Here is a 19,307-nt window from a genome sequence, read left to right on the forward strand (position 1 = left end):
CAAGGCGAAAGGTCTCAGCCTTTTGCTGAGCAATGGGACATGGGCACACTTGCTTGGGTTACACTACGTTATAACTTTACAATTTTGTTATAACCCCAACTTCAAAATTATATACATTCTACATCAGTTATACAGTCTAATTTCTTCTATAACATTACCATACAAACAGACTTCTCAAAATTTACATTCTTCTTGATAGTGCCTCTGCTATCACATTTTGCTTCCCAGGGATATGCTGGATGTCAAAGTTGTAATCTTGGAACTGTAAACTCCATCTTATCAGTTTGCTGTTCGTATCTTTTACCTGGTTCAACCATCTCAGGGGAGAATGATCTGTACACAGTGTAAACTTCCTTCCCCATAGGTATGGTTTCAATTTACCTATTGCCCACACAATCGCTAAACACTCTTTTTCAATTACTGAGAGGTGTTGCTCTCGGTCCAATAACTTTCTACTCAAGTACAGAACTGGATGATACAGTCCTTCCTCTCCTTGCTGACTTAGTGTTGCACCTACCCCAACATTAGATGCATCAGTAAAGAGGGTAAACTCCTTTGAAAACTCTGGAGTTCTCAACACTGGTTCAGTGGTCAGAAGCACTTTCAGATGTTCATAAGCTTTTTGACACTCTGCATTCCAGTTTACTGGATCAGGGTTCTTCTTCTTGGTGCACTCACATAGCGGTGCTGCTATCGTGCTAAACTCAGGTATGAACCTTCTGTAGTATCCTACTACGCCCAAAAATGCTCGAATTTGTTTCTTGGTTTTGGGTCTGGGCCACTCATGTATGGCTTGCACCTTTCCGCAATCTGCTTTGATCTTACCTCCTCCTAGCACATGCCCTAAATACTTAACCTCGGCCATGGCTAGTTGACACTTAGATGCTTTGATGGTGAGACCCGCATCTTTCACTCGTTGTAACACAATGGCCACATGCTGCAAATGTTCTTTCCATGTCGCACTGTAAATAGCAATATCGTCAATATATGCAAGAGCAAATTCTTTCAGTCCCACTAACATCTTATCAATTACTCTCTGGAACGTGGAGGGAGCGTTCCTTAACCCAAATGGTAATACAGTAAACTCAAAGAGTCCCTCTTTGGTTACGAAGGCTGTTTTCTGCTGATCTTTAGGATCCATAGCTACCTGCCAATAACCTTTTGTCAAATCTAAGGTGGTGATAAAATTGGCAGCTCCAATTGTCTCGACCAACTCATCTATGCGAGGCATTGGATACACATCCGGTACTGTGATTTTATTCAACCTTCTGTTTGGGTACTAGAACTACAGGTGAGGCCCACGGACTTTCTGATGGTACAATCAAACCCAATTTCAACATTTCTTCTACCTCCTGCTGTACATACTTGGCATTCGGGCCAGTCACTCTATATGGTTGGAGTGCTACAAGCCTCGAATCCCCTGTGTCAATCTTGTGACACGCTAGGTTTGTCTTACCTGGTACATCTGAAAAAATTGTTTTGTACCTTCCCAATATTGTTTGTAACTGGCCTCTTTGTTCTCCATTAAGAGAAGGGGCGAACTGAACCTCATTAATGGTATCTTCCTGGGATATTTTCCCCCAACCCGACAATTCAGTTCCCGCACACACTCCCTTCTTAGCAATTAAAACCAAATTACCCCTATCAAAATAAGGTTTTAACATGTTTACATGGAACACTTTACATTGTTCACCATCTTCACTTAAGTTCACTACATAGTTCACGTTGGAGACCTTATGGGCGATGGTATAAGGTCCCTCCCAGGCCACATCTAACTTGTTCTTCTTCCTGGGCTTCAAAACCAGTACTCTGTCTCCTGGCTTGAACTCTCTGTCTCTGGACTTGGAGTCGTACCACTGCTTCTGCCGTCGTTGCGATCTTCTCATGTTGTCTGCAGTCTCCAAGTTTTAAAGTTTTATTAAAGAACAAAGACATAAAAAAGAAAAGACAAATAACAAACAACGAAACACAAAACACATACACAATGCCTATCCTCTAACAACAACAACTACAACTAACAACTAAAACTAATACCCCATCCCCCCCCACTGGGAGAAGGAGAGGATTAAACAGATTATAAAACAGTATTCATTTCTCCATTGTTACTCTTACTTGATATAGTTACTCCATATCAAAACCTCTGCTTTTAACCCAATCATATACCGGGTCCCATTCCTCCCGACATTTCTGCACATTTCCACTTCTTAATCGGGTGGTCATTAAGTCAGATTCCGCAATTTCTAACAGTTTAACAATGAATTCCTCTCTATTAGGAGTTCTTTCTTCCTTCCAATACTTGGCATATAACATTCTAGCAATTGTAACTATGTATAGCAGTAATTTCAACTTCATCACTGGTAGGTTTTGCCTACAAATGTTTAAAAGATACAGTTCCGGTACGTGTTTTACTTGAATTTTCAAGATTTTTAGGATCCAGATGTTTACTTGTGCCCAGTATTTCTTGGCCTTTTTACATTTCCACCATATGTGAAACAAGGAGCCTTTGACTTCTGTACATTTCCAACATTTGTTGGAATAAGAAGGGTAGATTTTTGCCAGTCTATCTGGTGTTAGATACCATCTGTATACCATTTTATACAGATTTTCTTTAAGATCTGCAGGCTTTATTAGCTTAATATTTTGTTTCCATAACTTCTCCCATTCTTCCAAGTCTATATTATAGCCGAAATCCTTCAACCATCGAATCCATGCTTCTTTCACCACCTCGTCTTGCATCTTATTTTGCAACAGCCAATCATACACTTTGGCTATTAGTTTCTGTTTGGACTCTAGAATCATGTCTAGTTCTGAATAGGAGTTCACAAACCCTTTCACCTTATCCTTCTGGAATCTTGATTTCAGTTGACATTGTAACCACCATGATAACTTTAACACTTCTTCTTCAATCAGTTCATTATGATCATTTAACAGGAAAGCATAATCTTGTTGATTATCCCAATTATATAGTTTAGGATGAGACGAAGCCTCTATCGGAGAGATCCATTTTGGAGTATAATTATACTGTACTTTAATATCATTCCACACCAAATACAAGGATCTTCTTATTTCGTGTCTGAAGAACACCCCAGTTCTGATAGGAGTTTTGTACCACATGTAGCTATGCCAGCCTTCTCCCAAACCATCTCCTTCAATAGATAGTAATCTTTTGTTATCTAATTTACACCAAGATCTCAACCACGCAATACAGCTAGCTTTATAATACAGGTTCCAATCCGGGAGAGCCATACCACCTCTCAGTTTACTATCTTGTAAAACTTTCATTTTAATTCTGGCCTTTTTGCCCTGCCAAACAAATACCTTCACCATCTCATTAAGTTGCTGAAAAAAGGACTTAGGTAAAGTAATTGGAATCGTTTGAAATAGAAACAGGATCCTCGGAAGAATATTCATTTTAATTGTTGCAATTCGGCCAAGAAGTGAAATTTGGAGGTCTTTCCAATTAATTAAGTCTCTACGAACCTCTCTCAAAATTTTTTCATAATTGTCTCTATATAAAGTCTTTAAATCATTGGACAAGTAGATTCCCAAGTATTTTACTTTCTTTTCATTCTTAAATCCCGAAAGTTGCTCCAGCCGTTCAGTTTGGGCTTTATCCATATTTTTCACTAAGATCTTAGTTTTGGTGACATTCAGTTTGAATCCGGATACTTCTCCAAACTCTCTTAATCTTTGCTTTAGAAGCTCTATCGAAGATATAGGTTGTTCCAAAGTGAATACCAAATCATCAGCGAACGCCAATGTCTTTAATTCTGTGTTATTTATTCTAATCCCTTGAATTTGCCTATCCTCTCTGATCTTCTTAATCAGCGGTTCTAACGTTAATATGAAAAGTAGCGGAGATAAAGGACACCCTTGTCTTGTTCCTTGTTCTACTTCTATTAAATCGGTCATTACTCCGTTAAAGTACACTTTTGCTGTCTGCTTCGTATACACTGCTTCAATCATTGTGCGATACCTTTCACCACAGCCAATCCCAGCCAAAGTCGTTCCAATGAAATTCCAGTTAACGTTGTCAAAGGCTTTCTCCGCATCTATCAAAATTGCAGCAAATTCTTTATCTGGATGCTCCCTATAATATTCTAACGCGTTCAACAACAGCCTCACATTTTGATTCATTAAACGACCTGGGACAAATCCAGCTTGATCTTCATGGACTAGGTTTGTAATAACTTTCTTCAGCCTGTTTGCTAATATTGTCGCAAAAATCTTATAGTCGCTATTCAATAGTGAAATTGGTCTATAGTTTCTGATTTCTGTTGGATCTGAGTTCTCTTTATGTATAAGAGATATTAAGGCTTCTTTCCAAGATTCTGGAATCTCACCTGTGTTGTATACATTTTCAACTACCTTCTTAAATGGTAATAGTAATACATCTTCAAAAGCTCTAAAAAATTCGATCGGTAATCCATCTGTACCCGGGGTCTTATTACTTTTTTGAGTTTTAATGGCTTCTACTACTTCCTGCATAGAAATCGGGTTCTCCAAACTTGCTTGCTGATCCTTTGTTAATTGTTTCATTTCCACTCCCTTTATATACATCTCTTGTTCTTGTTGGTCAGTCTTTTGCTTCCTATAAAGATTCCGATAGAAATTTTGAATAATAATTTTCATTTGAGAATTTTGGAACATCTCCTCATTTGCCTCATTTTTTAATCTCTTTATAATCTTTTTCTCCCTCTCTTTCCTCAATCTATATGCCAACCATCTGCTCACTTTATTAGCGTTTTCAAAATAGCTTTGCCTTGCCCATTTTAATTTTTTCTCCATTTCTTCTGCCAGAAGAATATTTATCTGATGTTGAGTGGCAATAATTTTGGCCTTCACCCCGCTTTGGTTCACAATTTTCTGTTGTTTCTCAAGATGATTCAATTTTGTTAAGAGTTCATTATAGGTCTTTCTTTGTTCCCTCTTTCTCCTTGATGTATACCGAATGGCAACTCCTCTAAAGAAGGCCTTGAAAGCATCCCAAATAACTGAAATCTTCGTATCTTTTTCTAGGTTGTGGTTAAAAAATTCCTGAATTTCTTTTTTGGCTCCTTCTAGAAATTGAGTTTCCTTCAGAATTTGTGAATTTAGAGACCATCGAAAATTCCTTTTTTGTTCCTGAAATGATACCACAATTGGACTGTGGTCCGAATATGATTGTGGGAGAATATCTACCTGATTAACCGACAGGATCATATTCAAAGACACCCATGACATATCTATTCTTGACCAAGATTTATGCGGCTGTGAGTAATAAGTGAAATCTGCTGTAGTCGGATTTCTTGCTCTCCATGCATCAACTAGATTTAATTCCTCCACCATTTTCAAGAAGGAGTTGGGCAATAAGTTTCGAGTCATCTTCTTCCTTTGGGGATCATCATATTTTTTGTCCATTTTCATATCAAATATTGCATTATAATCTCCAACAATACAATATCTGTCTGCATTGAATTCTCTGAGCTTGAGGTACAACTCTTGATAGAATTTTTCTTGTTTTTCATTGGGGGCGTATATATTCCCCAAAATTGTTTTGAACCCATTTAGTTCCACTTCAACAATAAGAATTCTTCCTTGCTCATCCGAGTATAGACAGCTCGACCTAATATGTTGAGAAATAAAAATTGCTACTCCCTTTTTCTTTTTTTGCGGATCACATGAAACATATAAGGTTCCCAATTTCTTATTTTCCAAATACTTAACATTGTCTTTTCGGATATGGGTTTCCTGTAGACAAATGACTTGCGCACCAGATTTTTTCAATTGTTGAAAGACTCTCCTCCTCTTTCCGGGTTCATTTAATCCGTTAACGTTCAAAGAAAGTATTCTAGTTTCTGACCTGGGATTCATTTTGCTAAATCCTTACTATCAGGTATCTTGGCTTCCTTCTTGCTCTGAAGTCTTGTCTTCACCTTTTTTCTTGGAGAAACCCCGGCCGGAGATTTCTCAGGACCTTCAACCTCTTGTTCTTCTTCTGATTCCGATCCATTCCGCCCCACATGCTGCTCCCAGAATTCTTCCATCTTTGCTTCCGTTGTAATGTTATATCTTTTCGCTTGGAATGTGAAAAAGAGGCCCTGCGGGATAAGCTATCTAAACTGAATTTCATGTTTAATCAACCAAGAGGACAGTTTCTTAAATTTAAATCTTCGCTGTCTTACACTCCACGGTATCTCTTTCAGAATTTTTATCTTGTTTCCTTTCCAGATGATTTCACTTTCTCTCGTCTTTCTCAGGACCATCTCAGTCGTTTCTGCTCTCAGAAGTTTAACTTGCACCTCTCTGGGAAGTTTAAACTTCCTTATGTAGCTTGATGAGACCCTTTTAGCCCACAAGATATCCCTTGGACCTTCTTCCAGCAGTTCTTCCCCGTCCACCGTTAGAATATCCATTATTTTACTGGGTAGGTCCTCTTCCCTCTCTTCCGGAACATTTTGGATACGTAAAATAGTTGCAGCTTTCTCCATTTCAAGCCTCATCAACCGTTCTTCCACCTCTGACAGTTCTTTTTGGTTCTCACTGACCATACTACTTGTCTGCTTATTCCGTTCTTCCATTTTGTCAACCTTTGCAGTTAAATCATGAACCTGTTGTGTATTAGCAAGTAGTTGTTTTTGAAAGTCTGCCAATTGATCATTTGTTTTCTTAACCTCACCCATCAAATCAGTTTTCAAGGCCTGCATTGCTTCTTGGGTTTGCTTAAATCCCGCTGTAACACTCTTCTGCAATTTTTCCAGCATATCTTGATTAACAGAGGTTGGAGTCATTTTACTTCCCCCCGGTGGTGGGGTACCTTGCTGGTACTTTTTGATCTTTGTTTCTGTCATATTAGTTTAGTTAACCCCAATCTAGTAGTTTAAACCACCTTTGACTTACAACTTAGCAAGAGAAAATAGTTACAGATTAACAGAACGTGTCCCCAATCATATATAAGAAAAAACAAATTGATAATAGATCCAATAACCAATCAATCAATTACTCTTTAAACAAATCAGTCCCTCCAGTTAATTACCTCTTAATAGCTAATATCTCAATTCATAAGAAGCAAATCAAAGTACCTCAGTTAATTATCACTTAATAATTGATGGTTCAAATACAATTCATACAGTTAACGTCTCCCAATACACAATTGATCTATTGACAAAGTGCAGTCTCTCAAAACGTTAAACAATTCCGAGGATGGTTAAAAGTTATTTTAATAGTCTTATCTTGCCTGCTTTTCTCTTCCTTCTTCTCTCTTCTCTTCAGCTGCTTCTTCTTCCCTGTCTTCTCTGTCTCTCCAGACCCTCTAGCCCTACTGTTTTATCAGCTTTCGTCCAGTAAAAAGTTCCTTTTTAACTTTGTTCTACTTCTGATCACTGCATCGTTCAAACCAGCTAACAGTCAAGCAGCTCTGGGGAGAAAACCAAAACAAAAGCAAAGCCTCCACAAGATATCCAGTTCCTCCCTGTTCCTTCTGTCTATGGCCACAGACAAAACACCCAGATCTTCAGCAAAGTGCGGCCGCGGCAAATGCCACTAAGAACCGCAACTTTGCCCTTTAAATTGTAGATCCCAGACCAAAAACAAGCTTAAAATCCAACGACCAGATCCAAAAGGCAAAAAACAAAAAGTAAAGTAAAGCACTAGAGTAACCGAGGGGGGGGGGGGGAAACTTTCAAACCGGTGGAGCCAAAAGCGCCGCTCTTCGCTTCTCTCTGCTTCTCACCCTCCTAGGAAGGAGATTAAGCCCCAACCGCCATTATGACTCGCTTCCTCCCGAGCTCCCAACAGTCAAATCCTTCTTCTTCTTTCCCCTCCACTCTCCCTCTCTCTTCTTTCCACCTTCTAGTGTGCTCTGTTCCCCTTTCACACACACCTCCAGCGAAACCAGCTCACCCGACCATAGCTCGCCGTCGCTCCTCAGCCGCCAATTCCGTCTTCCGTCTTCAGCCAGGGCCGCCAAGCCGCGCCGCGCCGCCGCTCACCGCCACTCAGCTCCTCTCCACAGACCACTCAATCGCAAGTTTCTTCTCTTCTGGATATTGTAGGCTTACTCAGGAGTAAGACCCATATCGGATCGTCTTTTAAGGCAATCTAGTAGGAGTATCGATTCCTCTCCAATCTCCCCTTACTCCGGAGGCACAGTTGTGCACAAAAGTGTTGAAGAGGCAACGGCCAGGAGGAAAACTGGCTGGGCTGGGAACCTCCGCTCCCCGCCGACAGCCAGAAAGCCCCCCAGGCTTCGGAGCGTCCCCTGACAGCTCCTTAAGGGGTGTTTCCCGACAGGAAAACCCCCTCTGTCACCCCCCAAACAGAGTTCCCTCTCAGAGGTGAGAAAGGAGCTCAGTCCCACTCCGCCATCTTCCGGAAGCTCCGTCTGCAGTCTCCATCATCTGCTTGGCAATTCTTCCGGCGGTGCATTGTTCTTGCTTCTGCTGAATGAGCCGCTGCAGTTCTGTTTCACAAGTGGTGATGCATAGCTGGTATGTAGATGGGGAAGCTATACTGCTCAAAACTTGTACAGTTGGTTTCCTAGCTTGGACAACAGTTCCATTAGTTGTCTTGGGAGAGGATGACAAAGGAGCACACATGCCAACTGACGACTCTGATCGAAGAGGCTTGCTGGTCTGGACGGTTTCTTGCTCTGTTGCTTGGCTGTGTCCTCTGCTCACTGGTGGGGCCACCTCAGAGGGTTCCAAAGAGCCAAACATGCTCTCCCATTCTTCTTCCGTCATCTCCCCAGTTCTCTGCCATAGTTCCTTCAGGCTGTCATCTTGTTGCTGCTCTCTGAGGAATTCTGCAGCAGGGATGGTCTGCAACATTGTTTCCTCTTCTTCTGCTGGTTGCTGTACACACACCTCAGGTGCTGCCTCTGGCCTGCTTCTTGTAACAATGTTTACAGGATTAGCTTGCTGTCTCTTTAATTCAGAAGCTAAATCATTGCCCAATAAAAGCGATGTTCCTATGTCACTCAGGACTCCCACAATCCAATCACCTTGGAACTCTCTATACTTGATAGGAACTTCTGCTAGGGCCACTTCAAATGTAGGTCCTTTAATGCCTTTTATGGTGTAAGATTTCCCAGGCAAATACTGATGACTTTTTACTAATCCTGGCTGTACTAGGGAAACCTGCGCCCCTGTGTCCCTATAAGCCTTGACTTCCTCGTCATTTACTGTCACAGTCTCAGTATACTCCTCACTCAAGCTTTCCTGTACCTTCCACACTTTCAGAACACTAGCGGGTCTTTCTGGTGGTGTGTTCTCTGGAAGTGAGGGGTTTGTTTCTACTTCTTTCTGTTGACCTTGCACCATTTTAACTGTCTTCGCTGGTGGGGTCTTTTTTCCTTTTTCTGGGCAAAATCTGGCATAGTGCCCTATTCCCCCACATTGGAAACAAGCAGCCTGAGTCTTTCTGTAAGGAGGTGGACTGGACCGCTTTGCAGAGCTGTTGTTACCCGCCCCAGACTTCTCTGGAGAGTTCCAGACTCGGGTTTTTTTAGTTGGAGCAGTCCACATTGCTCTCCCTAGATCTGATTCTATCTCATCTAGAATCACAGCTGCTTCTTCTACTGTCTTCAATTTCTTGTCTCTCAGAACCCACCTATACTGAGAGGGGACTTGGTTATAAAACTGTTCCAAGCCCACTAAGTTTTTCAGGTCTTCTAAAGTGGAAACTTTATTCCCTTCTACCCATCTGTTAAGGGCTCTGTCTAACCGACAACCTAGTTGAGAGTATGTTTCCCCAGGCTTTCTTCTGATTTCTCTAAATTTTTTCCTGCTTTGCTCTGCTGTTAAGCCAAAGCAGACTCTGACCCTTTCCTTGTACAATTGATAGTCAGAAGTCTCCTCATCCCTCAGTTCAGAGTAGATTTCACTCAACTCTCCACAGATCTGAGGTCTCAAATAAATCATTCTGTCCTCATCAGCAACTCTTAAATCTTTACAGGTTCTTTCAAAATTAAACAAAAAGGCTTCTACATCATCCCCTTTTTGGTACTTGGGGAATTTCTTTTGTTCTACTGTGAGTCGCCTCTCACTTCTAGTATCACGTTGAAACTCTGGCCTTCCCTGAATCTCCTCGAGTTTCAACCTGTACATTTTTTCCTCATGTTCTCTCTCTCTATTTTCTCTCTCTGATTCCAGCCTAGCCATCTGTATTTCTCTCTCTCTTTGTTCTCTCTCTGATTCCAGCCTAGCCATTTCCATTCCTTTTTCTCTTTCTGCTTCCCTTTCTCTGTATTCTCTCTCCTCTCTCTCTCTCTCTGATTCCAGCTTAGCCATCTGCAATTCTTTCTCTCTTTCTGCTTCCCTTTCTCTGTTTTCTCTTTCTGCTTGAATCTTGGCCATCTGAATTTCTTTTTCTGCCTCTATTCTGGCCAATTCCAACTGTATTTTCATAGCCTCTATGCTCTGACTAGGATTCTCCTCAGGAATCTCTTCTTGTGTCTGCCCATCCCCCGTGGCTGTGGTAGTTCTCTTAGGAGGAGCCATTTCTGACAGAAATTTTTCACAAATCTGTCTTAATCCCTTCACTGCAGTGTCCCTCTACTTTCCGTGTGTCTTAGTGACACTAATTTTGGGGGTTTTCTTCGAAATCCCGAAGCTGGCAACCAATTATAGCAGCGCCCGCCTCACGGCCTCACTGGAGCTCTTTATTTCAGTCTCTTCGGGGTATTTTACTTGTTTATTTGATGGGACCACAGCAGCTTTGTTTGTTCTTCCCACAAAATATAGGCTCTTGAGAACTTTAACTTAAACCACAGATTTATTGTAACACAAAGTCTTAAACTGAGGATATGGGAGATATTTACACAGGCTAATACGTTGCTCAGTTGTTTCCGGCTTTACAATCACTTTGTCTTTTCTTGTAGTCTCTCACAGTTACACAGTTCACAGTTTCCTATTAACTCACTTTCCACCTCTAGCCAAGGTCTGGCCTCTTGGGATTGATGTGTCAAGTCTCACCCCTCGACTGGAGTCTCTCCTCTCAGCCCTTCTTGGTGTCTCAGACCCACATCCACTCCCTCAACCACCTCACTAGATCTTCAGAGTCGTCTATAGGTGTTTGTGACCGTTCCGGTCTTAACTGACTCACACACACAGCCCTCTTGGCTGTTTTGTCGAGCTTGCAGTCTCTGGAAGACTTCCCTGTCTCCGCCTCAAGCCCCTTCACAGGATCAGCTGTCCTCTCAGCCTCTCTGGCAGGCTCGAACTGACCCTCTCAGTCTCTGTCAGGTCCCCACTGACAGACTTCTCTGACAGGCACCTTCTCTGTCAGAAGCCAACTGACTGAACTAATGCCTCAGCAGTTTCTCTTTCTCCACTACTCCTTTCCCTCCCTGAGAGCTCTGAGCACTTTGCCCCCACCCTCAGGTCACCTGACGCAGCCCTGTGCGTCTTCAGTTTATGGTTAACCCATTGCTTTCCGTCACAGCAGGGTTACAGATAACTTCAAAAGAATAACATAAAGATGTACTTGTGGTTAAAGGTTCAAAGGCTACTCGCTACTATCTCTTTTGTAAGTAAGGAATGTTCACATCTCCAGTTCTCACACATTCCCTGCTAGCTGATAAGACATGGCTGTGTGAATCTGGGGGAGAGGCACTTTACATTGTTTAATACAAGGTTGTGCTACACATCCTGGGAAGAGAAGGATTTATTATGCATTTACAGGGGGGAAGGGGGAAAGAGGAGTGAGAGTGTTTTTTGGGGGGAAGGAAGAAGAAAGGTATGGATAATTCAGCACTTAGAAATAGTATGCTTGACACTCTGAGTCCCACCAAGTCCCCAGTTATCCCTACAACTATGACCAGCAAATCCCCTGAAATAGAGACAAGTGAGTTGAATGTAGCCGAAGATGTTGAGAACAATTTTTCAGAAAGGCCTGCAGAGATTCTTCACTCTAAGGAGAAATATTCCTAAAACCCAGCTTCTCTCTTTCTTTCAGAATGGTTTACCCAAAGCCAGAGATCTTTAAGCCACCGTAAGTAATGCTCAGAATGGTTCAACATTTGCAAGGACCACTGTGGTCTTCTGGAAAACTGCTGAATTCTGTCCTCGCCCCACTGGGGAATGTTTGATAATTACATTTGATAATTATGGAGTTATTTCTTCTGACAGTGATCCTATAATGATCGTAGTTCCTCAGCAGTGTAGGGTGGCAGTCCTCTCCCAGTTTAGATGTTGAAGGCCTGTCGAAATAATTCAGTTTTGCAAACACTGCAGAACTGGGAAAGATCCTGCAGGGCCCTTATGGCCTCCGGGAGGGCATTCCACATTTCTGGTGCACCCACCCCACCCCCCGCTTGGTCCAGATATAGATAGTAGGTTTTGTGTCCTTGAACACAGTGCTCTCTGGAGAACATATGGAGAAAGGTAGTCCTGTACATAGGCAGGCCTTCGACCATATGGGATTTTAAAAGTCAATACCAACACCTTGAAATGGACTTGGAACACAATAGGCAGCTCTTTCAGCACTGGTTGAATGTGCTCCCATTAAGGGAGCCCCATTAACAACCATGCTGCAGTGTTCTGCACTAGCTGAAGTTTCCGCGTCATGGTCAAAGGTAGCCCCATGGAAAGAGCATTACAGTGATCTATTCTCAAGGTGACCATAGTGTGGATCACCATTGCTAAGTCGTCATGCTCCAGAAAAGGGGCCAACCGCCATACACGCCAAAGATAAAAAAGGCAGATTTGGTAGTGGCTGCTACCTGGGCCTCCATTTCCAGACAGGACTCCAGGAGCACTCCCGAGCTCTTGACCTTAGGGTCTGATATTAGTGGCACCCTGTCAAGAGTTGGCAAAGGGATCTCCCTTCCTGGGCCACCCCGGCTCAGATAGGGAACCTCTGTCTTCGTCGGATTCAGCTTCAGCCATCTCAGCCTGAGCCAAGATGCTACGGCTTGGAGAGCCAGGTCTAGAATGTCCAGTCTGTCATGGAAGCTTGCTGGGTGAATGCTTGGGCCAGTCGCCTACAGCCTTGCCTACCTCACAGGGTTGTTGTGGGGATAAAATGGAGGTGCAGGAAAGTATGTAAGGTGATGTTTGTTGGGGAGGAAAGGAGGAGTATAAACAGACAAACAAATTAATATAAACATCATCTGTGCACTTCTGTAATGTGATTCTGAAGAAGTCTTCTTTCCCCACAGGAGAACCGATGTCCTTACAGTGACTCCATGGCTTGCCCCAATTATTTGGGAGGGGACCTTCAACTTGGATATCTTGAATGAACAGTTCAAACAAAGGAACACAACTGTTGGACTGACAGTGTTTGCTATCAAAAAGTGAGCCTGGCTTGACTGGACACTGAAGAGGGCCGTGGGGTTAGGTGTCTTGCTCTCTGAAGGCTGACCTTTCGTGTGAATGAGGTTGTATTCTTTCTTCTGCTGGTCTCTCTGTCACTCCCCTGTCTTGTGTGGGGTAGCCTGGTGGTGCTAAATGAATGGTCTGAGCCTTCCTGCTGTAGACACATGGCAGAATCGCTTCCCCTGCTTCCAAGGTGATGGAAAGGCTGTCGGGTCAAAGCACTGAATCTCCTACCCAGGATCTGCCTTCACTTCAGACACTGAAGATGGATGTCCAGGAGGTGGATGTCACCTAAACTGTAAACTCCACCACATTCCTGTATTGCTTGTGGGTCCTCCTCACTTCCTGCAGATGATGTTCCCATTGTGGATTGGGGCCACATATCTGTGCAGAAGGAGCTGTAGTGCCTCCCCCCTCTTGGGGACCACAGGAACAAAAGGGAATTAATACCTCCCTGGACCATCTGTATCCCAAGTAACAGTGGAGGTGGGGCCACCATGGGGGGAAGCCAAAGCTGTTCTGCATTGTGCTGTGATTAGGAAAAGAGGAGGTACCCAAGTGCGGGATGACTGTGAGAGAGTCCACAGGATGGTTCTGGTGCCTCCAGCCTCTTGTGCCCTGTGGATTCTGCTTTGTGGAATTTGACCTAAAGTCTCCCTTTTGCTGCTGAGGGCCCTCCGCCCCCACCTCCCAGTATGTATTTATGTGGATTGAAGTCCCTGGCACCAAGAACATTTTACATCATGTCCCTTGGTGCCCTCCATTATCACTATGAAATCTAAGCTCTAAATTCTAGCTGCCCAGGTGGGGAGAAAGTCCCACCCTCAGGAGCTACCTGGTCCTGGCTTCTGGGACAGGAGCTGTTTTCTTTGCAGTGCAACCTGAAGTGAAGGACACCCTTCTAAGCGGATGAACTTCTGTTGCTTTGGTGACTCTGTGGGATTTTCAAGGCGAGAGATGTTCAGAATTGGTTTGCCATTGCCTGCCTCTGGGGAGCAACTCTTGGCTTCCTTGGTGGTCTCCCTCTGAGGACGGACCAGGGCTAATCCTCCTTAGCCTCCGGGTTCTCACTGGATGGGGCTAGCCTGGGCCGTCCTGGTCAGGGGCTCTGTGGGTTTGGAAGAGAATCAATCTGCTGCTAAGCATTGCTCCGTGAAAGGGCAGCTGTGGGGGTGGCGGCAGCAGTAAGACCTCAGGACAAGAGTGGTCATTCCCATCACTATCCCCCCCCCCCCCCAGTGCTTTCATCAGTTACAACTGATGATGAATTTGGAACTGTTAATTTATTTGTTGTATCTTGGCATTTTGGAACAACCTCATTGGTATCTTGGAGCAACGTTACAGAAAGAAATCGTACACAATGGACGCTTTCGCCCTCAGATCAATGTCAGTCATTAATGGTGTCCAATAGTTTCTGATCTCTTGTCTGAACAAAAATGTGTAAAATTTGCTTCATTTATTACTCAAAATTCTGTCTTATGTTCTGGACAGTTTCCTTTTGTATCTCTAGTCCATAACTAACAATAAAAAGTCTTCTTGTGTCTTCTAGGTATGTCGTCTTCCTCCAGAAGTTTCTAGAAACTGCAGAGACTTATTTCATGGCTGGGCATAGAGTAAAGTATTATATCTTCACTGACAGACTTGAAGCCATTCCTAACATCACTGTCAAAGCTGGAAGGGAGATAGTCCCTCTGAAAGTCCAAAATTACCCCAGGTGGCAGGAAATCTCCATGCGCCGGATGGAGATGATCAATCACTACTCTCAACAGCGCTTTATCCATGAAGTTGAGTTTCTGGTGTGTGTCGATGTAGACATGCGGTTTGGTGACCATGTTGGAGTAGAGATTTTGAGTGAGGTATTTGGCACGATTCACCCAGGTTTCTATGCCTCTGAGCGCAAGGTATTTACCTACGAACGACGTCCCATCTCTGAAGCTTTCATTCCCCTTGATGAGGGGGATTTTTACTATGCTGGAGGTTTCTTTGGAGGAACTGTGGCTGAAGTTTACAAGCTCACCAAGAAGTGCCACGAAGCCATCATGACTGACAAAAACAAAAGTGTGGAAGCCATCTGGCAGGAAGAGAGTCACCTAAACAAGTATTTTGTGTACAATAAACCAACAAAATTACTTTCCCCAGAATATTTGTGGTTTGGTGAACACTATAGCCCAAGGTTTCTCAAGAAGATGAGATTTATTGAAATCCCCAAGAACCGTAATGTAATTAGATATAAAAGACATTTGCTTGTGAAATGATAGCTAGACTTTTTCTGCAGAATGAATAAAATATCATTATTTATTACAAAAGAGGCTTGTCATTACACAAGGTGTCTTTAGTCAAGTAAAAACCCAGGTCCACATGAGGACAAAAATGGAATGAGTGGACAGTTAACATCAAGGTCATTGCTGCCTGTGCCCTGATCATCCTCGTTGCTCTCTTCACCCACTCCATTCTGCCCACATCCTTTTTGAAGTGAGCCCTCCAGAATTTCACATTCGTGTGTTTAATTCCTGAGTTGATCTTCTCCATCTGTGCAAGTTTATGCACCCATGGCTGTTTTCAAAGAGGTTGTCAGATGAAGCACTTTCTCCACAAGGATTAATGTGGCTGGTAACATTTCTGAACTATCTTGCAGGCGTTGTTATAATTGGTTTCTCAGTCTGCATATCCCTTATCATCTTCATGGCCATTGATGGGAGGGGGGAGGTTGAGAGTACAACGTCATCCTCTAGAGGTTTCTCTTGGAGACATTCTCTGATTAGATGTAATCATTGCCTGAATGGGTCCAGAGGAGGGTGATGAAGATGGTGAGGGGTCTGGAGACCAAGTCCTATAAAGAAAGATTAAAGGAGTTGGGTATGTTTAGCCTGGAAAGAAGATGACTGAGAGGTGATCTGATCACCATCTTCAAGTCCTTGAAGGGCTGTCATATAGAGGATGGTGCAGAATTGTTTTCTGTTGCCCCAAAAAGGAGGACCAGAACCAATGGGTTGAAAATGAATCAGAAGAGTTTCCAGCTCAACATTAGGAAGAACTTCCTGACAGTTAGAGAAGTTCCTCAGTGGAACAGGCTTCTTCAGAATGTGGTGGGCTCTCCTCCTTTTTAAACAGAGGCTAGATGGCAATGTGACAGCAATGCTGATTCTATGAATTATCGAAACAAATCAATAAAGCAACTGTGTAGACACAACAAATCACTCAGTATCTTAAACAAGTTTACTTGAAAAACTTTCTATATAGAAGTGTCCTATGCAGTCCAAAGTGCCAAAAGGCACCACATAAATAGTCTTGAAGTCCAAAAACTTGTAAAAAACCACTAAAGTGTGGTCAAACCAAGGCTGTTTCAAACATGAACGGAATGGTGGAAACATATTCAGAGGATGCCTGTGACACGGCGTACCGCAGCACTCCTTCTCCCTCCTCTCCACATTCCGAAGCAAGAAGAGAAATGTGTAGAAGCTCCCAATGCGTTTGTCGACTTGGCTTGCTGCGCATTTCGAACAACCGCCCGAAGGCAGTTCCTGCTTTTTCAGGAGTCTGAATAAACATTATTTACATCAACCTCCAATGTTACCATATTAAAAAATGCAAAAAAATAATAATTCCACTATTTACAAATCAATGAAAACATCCTTCTCTGTACTGCATTTAGGAAAACATTTGTACAGTGGCTCACGCTCAAGGCAAACGCTCCAGCAATGCTAGCCAGTGCCAGCAATTTACAGCACCTGATTGGTGAATCACACCCGATCTTAAAGAAATATTAACACCACATCAAAGCCTATGTCTCCAATTCTTACAAAAAGCAAGATAAATCATTTTGTACATTTAAACCATTAGGTTCTATAGTCCATAGTTTAAGAATCCATTCTGCCTCCTTCGGTAAGAGAATTTTGTGAATGTCCCCACCAGAGGGTCTGAATTCAGTCTTCTGTAGAACAAAAAATCTAATAGAATCTGGGTCATGTTTGCACATTCTGAAGTGATCCGTAAGAGGAGCACCTGGCACATCATTCCTAATGCGACTAACATGTTCCAAGACCGTGGTCTTTAAAGGTCTCTTTGTGCACCCGACATAGGTCTTGGAAGAAGAGCAAAAAGCACAATATATGGTGGCCTGAGTTGAACAATTCGAAAAACACTTAGACCTAATCCTATACCCACTTTAGGCTGTGAATAAGGATAAGACCACCATGTATTTGCAAGCCTTGCAACTCCCCCGCAGCAAAAATGCCCAGAGGGTTTATTAGCAATCTGTATTCTGTTCCTTACATCTGCCCTCACTAGTTTTTCTTTCAAGTTCCTAGTTCATTTAAAAGTCACTAATGGTGGGAGTTGATAACCCGATACATGCTGGACCACATGCCAGTGTTTTCGTACAATATTTCTGATGGCCAAAGCTCTGGAGGTAAAATCCAAAGACCACATGAGTCTATTCCCAGTGTTTTGCCTTTCTTTGTATGTAAGTAGATCAGAGTGATCCCTAACTCAGACCTCAATCTGGCTTGCCTCTGAAGATATCCACGTTGCGTAAAAAAAGCCACTCATCTTTCTACACCCATCATCAAAATCTGCGGGTGAAGTCACAGGCAAAATCTGCGGGTGACCCAGGTGCTGGCTCAAGGGAGGTATCACCAAGATTGGTGTTAACAGAATAGTTCCGGTGATGGATCAAGATCAGATGCTGCTTGGGCTGTGTACAGGCAATACCTGTGGGGAGCCTCTGTGGACGCCAGGCTGAAAGCAAACCTGGAGATTTTCACGGAGGTAGCTCAGATTTTTCCAGACGTGGCCCATACAGTTTCAAGCATAGCTGTGCAAACGTTAAAGACTGAAACTTTAATCTGTGACACTTTTGAGAGGCAGGATTTTACAGCTTTTCTGAACTTAATTTGTTGTGTGCGTCCCAGCAGTTTCCAGTCAAACCGCTTTTGCAAGTATTTGTAGCATTTCAGAAAAAGTCTAAACCAGTTCCCCAAAAATGGGACAACAGGATTTACCTTCATGAAGCAAGTACGCCCCCCCCCCACACACACACACTCAAGTTTCTGTAGCCTTCATGCCAAGATTATCTTTTTTAGATGCTTGATTTTTAGGCATTCCAGAAGTGTGTAACAGGATGTGCAAGGCAATCATTTTGCGTGGGTGGAGCAAATGTGCATATTTTCCATCTGTGAAGGAACCCTCATTTTCTGATGGAATGCACTTGTGCACATTGAAGCAGCGTGCACATGGGAAGGACCCTCCTTTTGCCCCATTCACACAAAACAGTGACTGTGTGTATTAGCGAGATGGCACATCTTATGTATGGTTGGAACACTGAAATTGAACACCTGAGAAGGACTGATGGCAAGCTGGGTTTGAAGCTAGTGCTGTAGAAGCGATGAAAGGGCAGTTTCTATATACACGCTCCGCCTCCCTCACAACATTCAGGCAGGGCTTAGCTTTTCAAGGTTGGCCCCCTGCCTTCAGCCTAGAATGGGGAGGGAGGGGATCAGCCTGCCCTCTGCAGGAGAGCCCCCCTTCCCCTCTGCCCCAAAGAGGCAAAAGCCCATCCACAACAGGCACATGACATCTTTTGAACAGTCAGTTTTATCCTGATTAAGATATAATATAGTGGGTTCAATGCATCGATGAGGCAAGGTGGTAGCGAAACGTCAACTCTTTTATTCTTAACATAGTAAGGACAAGCATAAGACTGGCTGGTGGCCAACGGGGCCTGAACTATATACAACTCTGAGTTCCCACGCAGACACGATATTGGGTCATTTAAACCAGCCAGATCCTTGTGATTGGTCCCGGGCAGCAGGTATTTGGATTCTGCTGCCCATTGTTTCCAGTTCCCCAAGTTTGGTCTGTATGACTCCAATGAGCCAGGCTGGAATACCCACAGTCAGGCCTCAGATTCCGTGGGAGCTCACAGGAGCACAGCTCCTGAACCTTTCTGAGAGTTCCTCCTCCTCCTCCAGAGAGTTCCACCTCCTTGTACATTGGATAGTAGGTGCAGCTGCA

The 19,307-nt window shown here is 43.2% G+C and overlaps 1 protein-coding gene across 1 annotated transcript in view; it reads left to right on the forward strand.

Moving 5' to 3' along the window:
• The window catches only part of LOC132580486 (histo-blood group ABO system transferase-like), a 57,919-nt gene extending 42,318 nt beyond the window's left edge, over positions 1–15,601 (forward strand). The window contains exons 5-7 of the mRNA XM_060251326.1: positions 11,935–11,970; positions 13,139–13,273; positions 14,845–15,601. Coding sequence (XP_060107309.1) covers positions 11,935–11,970; positions 13,139–13,273; positions 14,845–15,550 — 877 coding nt within the window. The 3' untranslated portion in view covers positions 15,551–15,601. The remainder of the gene's footprint in view (positions 1–11,934; positions 11,971–13,138; positions 13,274–14,844) is intronic.
• Positions 15,602–19,307: the final 3,706 nt, after the last annotated feature.

Source organism: Heteronotia binoei, chromosome 12 (assembly GCF_032191835.1).
Source record: "Heteronotia binoei isolate CCM8104 ecotype False Entrance Well chromosome 12, APGP_CSIRO_Hbin_v1, whole genome shotgun sequence".
Taxonomy (NCBI): domain Eukaryota; kingdom Metazoa; phylum Chordata; class Lepidosauria; order Squamata; family Gekkonidae; genus Heteronotia; species Heteronotia binoei.